General features: G+C 34.7%; 1 protein-coding gene across 5 annotated transcripts in view; it reads right to left on the bottom strand.

The window, feature by feature from the left end:
* The window catches only part of COP1 (COP1 E3 ubiquitin ligase), a 246,479-nt gene that overhangs the window by 182,398 nt on the left and 49,223 nt on the right, over window positions 1-14,858 (bottom strand). For all 5 annotated transcript variants that reach the window (XR_003523023.2, XM_027611143.2, XM_027611142.2 and 2 more), the window contains exon 6: window positions 12,489-12,557. Coding sequence is in view for 4 of the 5 variants with exons in the window: in XM_027611143.2 (XP_027466944.2) it covers window positions 12,489-12,557 (69 nt within the window). In the remaining variant the exon portion in view is untranslated. The remainder of the gene's footprint in view (window positions 1-12,488; window positions 12,558-14,858) is intronic.

Below are 14,858 nucleotides of genomic sequence, written 5' to 3'. Positions count from 1 at the left end.
AATGGAAATCACTTAGCACATAATAAATTTGAGGCATTTACATTTTATGAGATTCTGAAGGGGTTTGGCTAAGTTACTAGAGCACTGTGATACTGTGATTTATAATAAAAAATATATAATTGGTCTTCATTCAGCTCCTGGCCACAGGTCTTAAAACCCTTGATTTTAAGTTTCTATATGCTTAATGACATGACTGGTGGCTAAGGGCTCCTGCAGAACCTCCAAATGAGGGCTGACTGCCAAGGGAACCAACCTTACAGGTTGGTGAACATGTGGAGATGCTAAGAGGGTGGCACACCTAGAGAGTGTATGGAAGTTCTATGCCCTTTCCCATATTCCTTGCCCTGTGCATCTCTTCCATCTCTTCCTGAGTTGTACATTCTTTTATAATGAACTGGTAACCTAGCAAGTAACTGTTTTCCTGAGTCTGGTGAGCCATTCTAGCAAATTATCAAACCCAAAGAGGAGGTCACAGGAACCTCCAAGTTATAGTCAGTCGGAAGAAGAGGTGACAAGGTGGACTTGCATTTAGCATCTGAAGTGGCATCTCAGCCTTATAAGACTAAGCCATTAACCTGTGGGATCTGGGACAAACACCAGGTAGACAGTGTCAGAACTGAATTGAATTGGGGGACATTCAGTTGGTGTCTGCACAGAATTGAAGAATTGCTTAGTGTAAAAATCACGCACACATTTGGTGGCTAGAAGTGTAAGAGCAGAGTGATGAATATAAGGGAAGCAAGTGTTTCCCTATCAGGCATCAATGCAAGACATTATAGTACTAAAAAAGAAGAAAGACAAAGGACAACAATTTAAAGGAAGTGGAACAATAGCCAAACTGTGGAAAGAGCCAAGATGTCCATCGACAGATGAACAGATAAAGAAGATGTGGTATATATATATGCAATGGAATATTATACAGCCATCAAAAGGAATGAGATCTTGCCATTTGCAACAACATGGATGGAACTGGAAGGTGTTATGCTGAGCAAAATAAGTCAATCATATGACCTCACTGATATGAGGAATTCTTAATCTCAGGAAACAAACTGAGGGTTGCTGGAGTGGTGGGGGGTGGGAGGGATGGGGTGGCTGGGTGATAGATGTTGAGGAGGGTATGGGCTATGGTGAGCACTGTGAATTGTGCAAGACTGCTGAATCACAGATCTGTACCTCTGAAACAAATAATACAATATATGTTAAAAAAAAGAAGAAGAAGATAGCAGAAGGGGAAGAATGAAGCGGGGGAATCAGAGGGGGAGATGAACCATGAGAGAGGATGGACTCTGAAAAACAAACTGAGGGTTCTAGAGGGGAGGGGGGTGGGAGGATGGGTTAGCCTGGTGATGGGTATTAAAGAGGGCATGTTCTGCATGGAGCACTGGGTGTTATATACAACAATGAATTATGGAACACTACATCAAAAATTAATGATGGAATGTATGGTGATTAACATAACAATAAAAATGTTTAAAAATAAAGGAAGTGGAAAGAAGAATTAACCTAAATTCACTCCTCAAACGTGTTTCATAACTGGGAGCAGCAGGATCTAGAATAAAAGCATGAATCAGAGTCCAAGAATGTTTTGGAGAAATGAAGAAAGTCCACAAAGATGAACCACTATTATCTGAGTGAAAATTGATCATTAATTGGGAATGATAACCAAAACCACCCTGGACCATATCCTCATGAGTTTGGGAATTATTAAAAATAATAATAAATACATATGATGGAGAAATGCTTTAAGTCCATTCCTAAGCCTATATTAATAGCAAGGTCACTTTCAACACAGCATTGTGTGCCAAAATCCAAAGAAAATCTAAAAAACATTTAAATTTAAAAAGTAAAGTTTCAGGGGCGCCTGACTGGCTCAGCCAATTGAGCATCCAACTCTTGATTTTGGTTCAGGTCATGATCTCAAGGTCGGGAGATGGAATCCTGCATCAGGCTGTGTACTCAGCATGGAGTCCGCTTGAGATTCTCTCTCTCTTCCTCACCTTTTGCCCCTCCCCCTGCTTGCACGCACACTCAATCTCTCTCTAAATTAAAAAAAAAAAATGAAGTTTCAGAATCCCAGAAGACTAAAATGTAAAATAATTTGAAAATGAGAAGCCCCCTTTTATTGACATTTGCTTTGCTGAACATAGGTATCACTGGTACTTATTTATCTGACCTGCACTCATGATTTGATAAAAACATGCTAAAGTATTAAACTTAGCGTGTGAATTTTGTTTTTTAAAAGCTAATACAATTAGGGGAGTCTGGGTGGCTCAGTCAGTTAAGCGTCTGCCTTCAGTTCAAGTCCGTGATCCCAGGGTCCTGGGACCAACACCTGCATTGGGTCTCCATGCTCAGCGGGGAGTAAGCTCCTCCCTCTCCCTCTGCCCCTCCCCCTGCTTCTCTCTCTAGCACACGCTCACTCACTCTCAAATAAATAAATAAAATCTTTAAAAAAATAAATAAATAAAAGCTAATATAATTAGAATAAATTGTAGCTGCCGAGATTATTTCAATCATCTGACATATTCAAATCTGAACAAAAGAATACTGGTATACTTTCAGAAAATACTGGGTTAAAAAAAGAGAGTAGCAAAATTTAACATACATATATAAACAATAATGAGATACTGCTGTATATCTATTAGAACATCCAAAATCCAGAACAATGACAACACCCAATGCTAACAAGAATGTGCAGCAATAGGAACTCTCACTTATTCCTGGCAGGAAAGAAAAACAGTACAACCACTTTGGAAGACAGTTTGGCAATTTCTTTAAAAAGTAAACATAAATTTAGCATACGACTCAGTAATCATACTCCTTGGCATGTACCCAAAGGAGCTGAAAACTTCTATGTCTACACAAAACCATATCATAGCAGCTTTATCATAATTGCTAACACTGGGAAGCAACCAAGATGTCCGTCAGTATGCAAAGGGTAAACAGTATCACATCCAGACAATGGAATATTATTTAATGCTAAGAAGAAATGGACTCTAAAAACATAAAAAGACACGGATGAAACTTAAATGCATATTACTAAGGGAAAAAAGCCAATGTGAAAGGCTATATTCCAATCCTATGATATTCTGGAAAAGGCAAAACCAAAGAAACAGTAAAAATCAGTGATTGCCAGATGTTGGAGGCGGGGAATGGGATGAATAGGTGGAGCACAGAAGAATTTAAGGGCAACGAGAATACTCTGTATGATACTATAATGATGGATACATGTCATTACACATTTCTCCAAACCCACAGAATATACAAAACCAAGAGTTAACCCCAGAGTAAACTACGGACTTTGGGTGATTATAACATGTCAGGTTCATGAGTTATAACAAATGTACCCTCTTGTGAGGAATGCTGATAATGGGAGAGGTTTTGCACATGTGAGGGCAAGTAGTACATGGGAAATCTCTGTACCCTTCTCTCACTTTTGCCATGAACCTAAAACTTCTGTTAAAAAAGAAAAAGTCTTTAAATATATATACATACACACATATACACATACACAGATATATTCATTCTATGAGTTACTACCAAAAGCAAAGCTCATTTAGCCATATGAAGTATAAACTAAAGTCTTACCATACCACCATACCACTACCCCATAAACATACACATACTTAACACCTAAATTCTGTAATGTGAGACAGGCTTAATTATAAGCTTCATTCAGTCCTCTGACTGTAACTTTTTTTTAAGTTGAAAAGAAAGCATAAAACAAGCAAGAAAGACAGACAGAAAGAAAGAGAAAGAAAAAAGGAGGGAGGAAGTAAGGAAGGAAGAAATTAGACTACAGATGACATAATGAGATGGTTTATTTAAGAGCAAATGTAAATAGATGTCCACACCAGTACTGTGATAAGTTATAAATATAATGTAGTATCTACAGTAACCCCTAAAAATCTATAAAGAAATGTACTCAAAACCACTTTAAATAAAAATTGAATTCTAAAAAACATTCAAGTAACCCATAAGAAGAAAACAAAAACAACAAAAACCAACAAAGAAACATAAAACAAATAATAAAATGATAGGCTCAAGCCATAACATTTACATTAAATGTAAATGGTCTAAATATATTAGGACTGAATCTAGCAGAATGGATAAAAAAAATCCCTGCATCTAGAAGAAACTCACCCCAAATATAATTATTCAGTAATTCACCTAACAAGGAAACAAAGTTCACCTAAAATGCAGAAAATTCTCACGATACATTTAACAAACTTTACATGGCAGCATACAATTGCAGAACACATTCTTTCTCAAACAAATATTTCAAAATTTAACTAACTACCAGGTAACAGTGCAAATATCATATTCAAAGGAATAAAACACAAAGTATTTTCTGACAGCAATGTAATTAAAACAGAAATCAACAACAGAAAGACAACAAGAAAATCCCAATGTCCAAGGAATAAGTTTACTTCTAAATAACCCACAGGCCTAAGAAAAACTATAATGAAAATTAGAAATTCTTTTGAACTAAGGAATAACAGAATACCATACCAAATCATTAGATGCAAATGGCCTTAAATCCCTATATTAGGGGAAAAAAAGTCTGCATAATAATATGTACATCCAAGTTAACAAATTAGAAAAGGAACAATAAAATAAAATCAAAGAAAGTGAAACAATAAACTGTAAAGAGCATAAATTAGTAAAATGGAAAGCAAAAATAAAGTAGAAAACATACAATGACAGCAGTTGGTTCTTTCAGATAGACTCATAAAACTGATACATCCCTGGCAAGACCTGATCAAGAAAAAAAGAGGAAAAGACAAAGCAGCAATAAGCAGAGTCAGGAATGAAAGATATCACTAAAAACTCTGGGGGCACTCAAAACAATATTAAAACCAATATGCCAATAATTTGAAAATTTAGATGAAACAGACAACTCCTAGAAAAAGTATAACATGTCACAGGTGATATTTATAACAAAAAGTGAGTAAGTGTAACTGTTGTATAACAGTTATTCTGTTATTTTAGAACAGAATAATTGAATAAGCACATAAGAGTTGCAGTAAGTGAATCAATAGTTTAAACCTTTCTGCAAGCAAACAACAAATCCAGAGAGATTCTTCAGTAAAATCTTTATACAAATTCTTCCAGAAAGTACAAAAAGGGTACTTTCCCCAATTCATTTGATTAAAGTAACAATCTTTACAGCAAAGCTGGACAAGATCAGTGTAAAAGAAAACTTATAGCACAATGTCACTAATGGAAAATAGATGCAAAATTCTAAACAAAGTATCAGCAAACCAAACACTATAGAAAAGGATATACATCATGGCCAAGTTTGGTTTACACAAGAAATACAAGTAGGGCAAAGAACCATCCTGGTGGGGTTTCCTAGAATGCAGAATGTTCAGTGATAAAACTAGAATACACCTAGGAAATCAGGATGGTTGATCACCTTAGGTGCAAAGTTGATAGGCCCTTTAATATTAAATCAATGTATTATTCACATTAACAGAATGAAAAAAAAAGTAAATATCACCTCAGATGCACAAAATTTTTGGAGAATACTCAATCCCCACTCATGATTACAGGGGAAAAAAGTTCTCTTAGGAACCTGGGAATAGAAATTTACTTCCTTGAAAGATAAAAAGTACCTACAAAAAAACCTCCAGAAAACATCATACCTAATGGTGACACGTCGAAAGCTTTCACTTTGAGATCAGCACCAAGACTAGGATGCCCCGCTATCACCACTTCTATTCATCATTGTACCGGATGTCCTAGCCAGCAGAGTAAGACAAGAAAAATAAATAAAAGATATAAGGATCATAAAGAAAGAAACTAAACTCTTATTATTCGCAGATGACGATGTGTATACAGAAGATATAAAAGAATCTACAAATAAATTATTAGAATTAATGAGGACTTAACAAGGTTGCTGGATACAAAAAAAAAATTATCTATAAAAATCAACTGTATTTCTATATACCAGCAACAAACAGTAAGAAACGGAAATCGAAGACAAAGACATTGTTTATAATAGTATAAAAAAATGAAGACCTAAGAAAAAATCTAAAACAAAGGTGTATAAGAATAAATACTCTGAAAAAAAAAAAAAAAGAAGATAGCAGGAGGGGAAGAATGAAGGGGAGTAAGTCGGAGGGGCAGACGGACCATTAGAGACGATGGACTCTGAAAAACAAACTGAGGGTTCTAGAGGGGAGGGGGGTGGGGGGATGGGTTAGCCTGGTGATGGGTATTAAAGAGGGCACATTCTGCGTAGAGCACTGGGTGTTATGTACAAACAATGAATCATGGAACACTACATCAAAAACTAATGATGTAATGTATGGTGATTAACATAACAATAAAAAATTAAACAAACAAACAAACAAAAAAGAATAAATACTCTGAAAAATACCAAAATTTTGAAAGACATTCCTAAGGACCTAATTATAAACAGAGAAATACCACATTCATGGGTCAGGAGACTCAATATTGTATATAGATATACTCTCCCAAATTGATCTTTGGAGTCAAAGTAATTCCAATAAAAATCACAGCACGTTTACCATGAAAATGTGCCAGGTGGTTCTAAAATGTATATAGAAATAACAAGAGCCATAAATAGCTAGGAATTTGCTAAAGAAGAACAGTTAACTTAAAGTTCTAGTATTTAATACAATGTAGTTCTGCCAAAAAGATAGACAAATAGACCAGTGAAGCAGAAAAGAGAGCCTAGAAATGGACCCTCACATATACAGCCTAGAAATGGACCCTCACATATATGGACACATTATGCATGACACAGGTGGTGCTTGAGAGCAACTGGAAAAGGATGGCCTTTTTAATTAAGGATGCTTGGACAAGTGATAGATATCCATATGAAAAGTTGCCTATCCCTCACATTATACACAATAATAAATTCCCAAGCAGATTATAATCTTAATGTGAAAGATAAAAAAAATAAAGCTTCAAGTACTTAATATGGCAAAATGTCTCCATGACCTCAGGTGGGAAATTCTTTACCGAACACAAAAAGCACTAATTATAACAGAAAAGACCAATAAATTTAACTCTTTTAAAAAACAGAAACTTCTGTTCAAGTTACATCATTAAGATAATGAAATAAGCAGCCCAATTAGATGAAGAAAATATTTGCTGAAGATAGAGATAGATAAATAGACAGAACAAAGAATTTTTCAACAAACCATTAAGAATATCAACTAAGTAGAAAAGATGCAAAAAGCTTTAAACAGTTACTTTACACATACACAAAAAATCCAAATGGCCAACACAGTATGCTCAACCTCACTAGTCATTAGGGAAATGCAAATTAAAACCACAAAGAAACAGCAATCCCACGATTAGCTAAACTGAGAAAGTCTATTGTGATACCAAGTACTGGCAAGAATACAGTGCAAAAGGAACACGCATACAACACCTGTAGAAGAGTAACTAATACAACTACTTAGGAAAACAGTTTGTTATCTACTAAAGTTGAAGATGTTTATGTCCTAGGACTCATCAATTCCACTCCTACATACATACCATAGATATATATGCATACATACACCTGGGTACATATACAAGATAGTAGCATTGTTTGTGAATAGGCCAAAACTGAAAAAAGCCCAAAGTCCATCAACCACAAAATTGGGGTATATTCATTTAATAAAATACTATAAACAAAACTAATCAACGATAGCCATATATAACAATATGGATGAACCTTAACATTGAGTCAGAGAAGGTAAGAACAAAACAAACATTATAAGCTGCAGACATAAATATATTGAAGCTTAAAAAAGCAATTTACAAATACGTAGGTATCAAAATAATAAAGGAAAACAGTAAGGTGATAAATATCAGAATACTGACCACCTAAGGCACAAGGGAGAAAGCTATAATCTGGAAAGGTTAGGCAGGAACACTGGGAGTCCTAACAATAATCTGACTGTTAAATCAGGATGGCGGTTACATGCATGGTCACTCTACCATAAATCTTTAAACTGTAAATTTGTTTTATGGACTTTTCTATGTTTTATTTCATATAAAAACACTGTAAAATTAGCTCACTGGAATTCCAAACACAACCAAAAGGAAACCAAGACTTATCAAACTACCCTATTACAGTAAACAGGTACCACAAATGTCCAGAAATATATTTTAAAATTAAATCAAATTAAATGTAAGACAATTGTTTAAATGCTAGTACAAATTTGGCTTTTACATGAAACCCAAAGCTCCTTTGGTCAATCAGACCATGAAGAATAACATTTTCATTTAAATACATATACTTATTAAATGCTGTGGTAGGCAGAATCTAAGACAGCCTCCAAAGATTCCCACTTAGTATTCACACACTCATGTAATTCCCACTCTTGGTGTGGGCTGGATTTAATGATCTGCTTCTAATGACCAGAAAACAGCACATCTGTGGATGTAACTTCCAAGATTAAGTTACAAAAATTATGTAACTGCTATCTTCAAAATGCTCTTTCTCACTTGCTCCCTTTGAGATAAGCCAGCAGCCATGTAGAAAGCTACCTATGGAGAAGCCCATGTGGCAAGAAATTGGTATCTCTATCTAGTAGCCAGTGCGTGAGCTTGGATGGGTTCCTATCCTGGTCAAACCTTGAGGTAACTGCTGCCCTGGCCAACACCTTGAATGTAGCCTGGTAGAAACCCTGAGCCAAGGCACTCAATTACATGGCACCATAACTCCTGACCCAAGATATTAAATGTTTAATTTTTTAAGTCATCAAATTTGAGCATAACGTGTCACACAATAATAGATAACTAATGCAAATGCCTACTACTATGTGCCCTTCTCTTAATATTTGAAAAAGAGTCAGTAGGGGAAAATAACTCAAAAATTAAATGTAGGGTTTTTTTTTTTTTTTAAGATTTTATTTATTTGACAGAGAGACAGACAGTACAAGCAGGCAGAGAGGCAGGCAGAGGGAGAGGGAGAAGCAGGCTTCCCGCTGAGCAGGGAGCCCTATGCGGGGTTTGATCCCAGCACCCTGGGATCATAACCTGAGCCGAAGGTAGATGCTTAACCTACTGAGCCACCCAGGTGCCCCTAAATGAAGGGTTCTAATAGCCCAAAAAGGACTAGCAAGATGTGATATTGAAGTAAGTAAGTATGTTAAATCTGAAAAGCAGATTTAACTTCTTAGATTGGTATATACCAATATCTAAACCAACACTCATCATAACCTCAATAAAAATTAAGTCTAAGATCACAAAGTTAATTTCCAATGTCTGAATGCTAATCTTAGGAAAATAAATTCAAAAGTAGTAGTTTGCCTCCTGCTCAGTCTACATTTTGCTTGAATAAGTTCAAGTATAAATTATACAACTGGAGATAAGACCTCTAACAACTACATTCATTTTGAGGATTAAGCATGCAAATACTTTATAATATATGCAAAACATATAATCATTCACTTCATTCTGTCTGTACTAAATTATGAGGTATTAATCAACTAATTTCCTAAAATGAAGTTGTTGTTTTTTTTATTTGAGAGAGAGAGAAACGTGCACACAAGTGGGAGGAAGGGCGTGAGAAGGAGCAGAGGGAGAGGGAAAGAGAATCTCAAGCAGGCTCCACACCCAGGAAAAAGCCTGTCCCACCTCGTTCTCACAACCGTGAGATAATGACCTGAGATGAAATCCAGAGTCAGACACTTAAATGACTGAGCCACCCAAGCACCCCTAGACTAAAGTTTATTATGATAACATAGCACTACTGTACCTGACTCCAATTCTGAGGAAATTTATGAAATTCAACGTAATTTAAGTTTTTTGTAAAAACTGTAAATTTTTAAAGTCTGTTAACCTAGCACTAAATTTTCAAATTTGTAAACTTTGTTAACCTAGCTCCTCAGAGTCTCTTCTATAATTAAACCTGAAATACTCAAAATCACTCAATTCTGGGTACATTAAAAAAAAAACAAAATGTATTAATTACAATTTAATCAGTGCACAAAAAAGGCACCAATATCCTGAAGTACTTAGAACTAGTGCATTTCTCGGTTAAATTGCCTACCATTAGACAATATGGTTCATGGGGGGAAAAGAAATCATCCAATCACAAGGATCAAACAAAAGTTAAGCTGTAAAATTCTACAGCACAATTAACCCAGACATTTAATGACAAAAATATAAAAACACTGATACTAAGAGCTATGTGATCAAACACAGTATCTTAGAAGGTATTAGTCAAGGTCATCAGCCACCACATCAGAGAGAGGACAAATTCCTATCACAAGAAGAGTTACTTACTAGGAAACAACCCTCTATTGATCTCTCCCATTTCAGAACATGCTGTCATAGCTTTTGTTCCAAATTATCTTTTCAAGGATGTTTCTACAGCAAATACCCTGGCAAGACAGAAATAGTGACTTTTTCCAGGACAAAGGGCAGATTTGTTTTCTGATCAATATGATAAAAAAAAGTATCTCCCTGAAAGGCAAAGACTAGACAGGTTTTCCAGCAGACCCCCTTAAAAGACTGGGATTTCCTAAGCTCAGGGTTCCTTAGTTGTTACATAAATCCACTTTATGTGCAGCATTCACCTGAGCCCATCTCCACATCGCCCCTATGGGGCTTGAGGGTCAGAGAAAACATGCAAACATGCAGCAGCTGTGCCAGATGTGCCATAATAAAGTCCTCTATCTCCAGCCCAGAAGTCTCATGGAACTGACAGCACAAATGAAACTGTGACAGGATAACTTGTCAGCTTGCTAGGAAGGAATTAATCTCAGAATCTTTAGTTTCTTTTTTAGAGTTACATGCTGTATCCTTATTACCGGAGAGTTTTTGAATCTAACAATTTTTTTGCAAGCATTAATAGATCCCTAGAAAAGCAATGAAAAACCTCAGGGGCTAACGAAAACCTTAAATAATAGAGGACACAGATAATGACGAGCCATTTAATTTAACCTCTAGACATCCTCATGTTTGGACTGTACACTTAAATGAGTCATTTATTCATTCATTATCAGGTAATTTCTCACATACTTAATCCCACTTTCAATGAAGTTTCAAAATCTAAGGCAGAAAGAAGCATATGGATCTACTGCAAAACAATTTCACATTCTGTTTTAAAGTTGGGAGGTATATATGGAATATGAAAAACCGTCACTTTTCCAAAGAATTTTCTGTAACAAAAAGATGTTGAGTGTACATATTAATAATTTTATTTCCAGATATAACATTTTCAGCTTTGCTTCTCAAAGTATACTCTCCAAGGACCAAAAGTATCATCACCTGAAACTTGCTAGAAATGCAGATTATGGGGCTCTGAAACATATACCCTTAATCAGAACCTGGATTCTAACAAGATCTTCAGGTGATTCTTATGTATACCAAAGTTTAAAAAGTACCCACCAACAAAGAAAAAACAAAATCAAGAGGAGTAAATTTTACACATGATCTTAGCCAAAAGGCCAAGAAGCAACAGAGAGGAATAAATTTTAAATGTATAGTGAAGATAATGTTTTTTGTTAATAGACATATTAAAAATCACAATTATTAGCTCATCAAAACTTAAGGATAAGAGAAAAAGTCATAAGCCATATAAAGAATATTTAGCTATTAATAATATCATAATACAGAAAAATCCAATTTGAACTAAGAAAAATTAAGAAATAGACATCATGAATAATCAAAAAAGGGGAAATATCAAACTAAGATGATGTAAACGTTCTGACAATGCACACTAACAGTACTTCATCAAAATAAAAACATCTCATGTTTTTATTTTCAAAAGTAATAGCCTAGAATTTAGCATATTACAGACATTACATATATTTTTTAAATGACTAAAAAAACAACCTAATTAGACAACTTAAAATAAAAATATAAGATTGGTGACAGTTAGGAATTTAAATATATAACTGCTTTCAAAGTTATATTAGCATTCTCCCCATAGCACAGGATTTTGCCTTTTATTTTCCCATATTTTGTTCAAGTGTGAAATGACTAAGGAATCTAATGAACATTAAATTAGAACATTCTGATTATAAGATTATTAATCAAAAAAATTATCTTTTCGCTATCCTTCATGTCTTATACTTTCCAGGTTCTAAATAGACAGCTATATTTTTACTTGTATTTTCCCCCAGTATGCATTTTTGCCCTAAGAAAAATTTGCAACACTCTCTACTTAAGACTTTATTATCTGAAGTTTCCTAAATTCTCTTTTCAGGGTGAAGGATAGGCTGTCATATGATAATTCTATTTTCTATTTTTTATCACTTTGAGGTAAGTCATTGTATTCAATCCTACAAAAAACTTTTCAGCACATCTCCAAAAAGGGATTTTTAAAATATGAAGTTCTAAGATAAAAGAAGTTAAAATAACAAAGAGTTAGAAAACTGCCTACAACTCAAATGCTTTTTAAATGTTTAAATAAACTTTTTAGCACGAAATGCCTTTACAAAAATGGCAGGAAATGGGAATAGTCAGCAACAGTAAATGAAACATTATGTAAAACATACAAAATAATATACCTCTCTCTTATTTCTTCTTGCAACCTTGAGGAATTCCATAAGGATCTGTAGTTGGGCTGCATGTGATTCCTATAATAGAAAATTATAATTGTTCTTTTAAAAATATAACTACGAGTTCAAAGTTTTCTTTAACACCACAGTATAACCAGTATGAAGCAAATTCATGAATCCATTTAAGTTAGCCTATTACTTCTATTTAATTAGTTTTCCCGTTTACTAACTGGCATTTTTAAAAGCAAGCCATTTTCAGAGTGCCTGGGTGGCTCAGTTGGTTAAGCCTCTGCCTTCAGCTCTGGTCATGATCCTGGAGTCGTGGGATGGATCCCGGCATCAGGCTCTCTGTTCAGCAGGGAGTCTGCTTTCTCCTTCTGCCCCTACCCCCTACATGTGCTCCTCCTCTCTCTCTTCTCTCTCTGAAATAAATAAAATCTTAAAAAAAAAGCAAGCCATTTTCCCCAAAACTAAAACTAAATTTTAAGAAGCAGGTGTTTTAAATTACATTCCTCATCTACCATGCTGAAAAAACTATTTACGTGAAATGGCAATTCTGTTATCTGTCCTAGCTTTTTCTTCCAACCAAGCTAACAGAACATCAAGACAAAAATCACAGTGGAATCAACATAGTTCCTAGATACTAAGATCACTTTCTCCATAAGAATTTCATTTCCAAGAAAATAACAAGCATAATAAACGGGAAAGAATCCATATCTTTCAGAAATTAAACTTACTTTTTGTGGTTATTACCTACTTACATAGATGTGAGAATTAATATATTTCCATAGAAAACTTCAGTCAAAATCAAACATTTAAAAACAAATCTTTTAATATAATGGAGTGGAGGGCAAAGATTAAATAACCCAAATTGGTAAGTGAAACAAAAATGTAACAGATAAAAGATGATTATAAGCTTGACATTTTCTGGATATAAAATATAAAACTGCAAATATTTATCTTTTACTGTTAAAATTCACACAAAGAACCAAGGAATTCCAGGTGAACCTGATGAATGAATATATGTAAAACAGTATCAAGGGGTGTCTGGGTGGCTCAGTCGTTAAGCGTCTGCCTTCGGCTCAGGTCCTGATCCCAGGGTCCTGGGATCGAGCCCCGCATCGGGCTCCCTGCTCGGTGGGAAGCCTGCTTCTCCCTCTCCCACTCCCCCTGCTTGTGTTCCCTCTCTCGCTGTGTCTCTCTCTGTCAAATAAATAAAATCTTTTAAAAAAAAAACAGTATCAAAAGCTAAAAATGGAATGAAATGGCTTATAAGCAAAGGTAACTCTGATTTCTTATATATTAAAAAGAATAATGCCCAGTAAATCACTTCCAAATCAAACAAAAATAAATAACAAAAATTAATAAATTTTCATTTACCTTGCTATGCAACAGAATTATCTGGGGCATTTGTTGAAATAAACACAGGGACAGGAATCTGTATAACAAGTCCCCAGATGATAAGAATAAGCCAGTCAAAATTTGGAAAATCACTAAGGTATTACACATACCACAAAGGCATGGCCATCCCACTACTAGAGTCTATACCCTCTGAGGAAAAGGAATCAAAATATGTCAATGAAATGTTTAAGTCAAGACAATAAGGACAAGGGAGAACAAATATGGTGACAATCACATTAGGATATTCCAATTAACATAACTGAATTAATGTTTCAGTGAATAAACTTATAAAACACAGTATGAATAAACTTAAAAATAAACTGAATAAACTTATAAAACACAGTATCAGGAAGATTTAAAAGTGATGTGCTGGCATCTCGCAAAACAAACTGGTATTTATTGGACCTTAGACATACCTGAAAAGTTAAACTATCACACAGAACAAATTGACAGGAGCTCTGTGTCCCAACAATGATGAAAAATATCCTCTGCATCTTTTTTGAGACTTCTTTACACTGATTATCTATAACTGTCTACAGATTATTTGGTTGAGAGCAAAGACCACATCTTTATACAAAAAGGAACATACACAGCCAACATTAATTCATTAGCAAAGGATGTGCACAAACTACCTTCAAAATACTAATTTTGAATACTTCATTTTAGCCTATCAACTATGACATGTAAATAAGAACGCAACTGATTTGTAGAAAGAAGGGGGAAAAAGCCCCCCAAGCCTTAAGGTCAAAGGAAAACTAGGACCAACTAAGTACACTAGGAATTCAATTTAGCAAATGGCATCTCTTCTGCAATTTAATCTTTAAAGGAATAATTGCAAGAAAGGAGATAAATGGCAAATTTCTGAAACTGTAATTTCATATGTGAATATAAAAGTACATAAAAGAAACAATAGACAATTAAAAAAGAAAATGCTTAAAAATGGTAAGAATATAGCCAATTTTATCAAAATAGCCATAT

Source organism: Zalophus californianus, chromosome 10 (genome assembly GCF_009762305.2).
Source record: "Zalophus californianus isolate mZalCal1 chromosome 10, mZalCal1.pri.v2, whole genome shotgun sequence".
Lineage (NCBI taxonomy): Eukaryota > Metazoa > Chordata > Mammalia > Carnivora > Otariidae > Zalophus > Zalophus californianus.
Note: the sequence above shows the minus strand (reverse complement) of the source record. Positions and strands in the feature narration are given on the sequence as shown.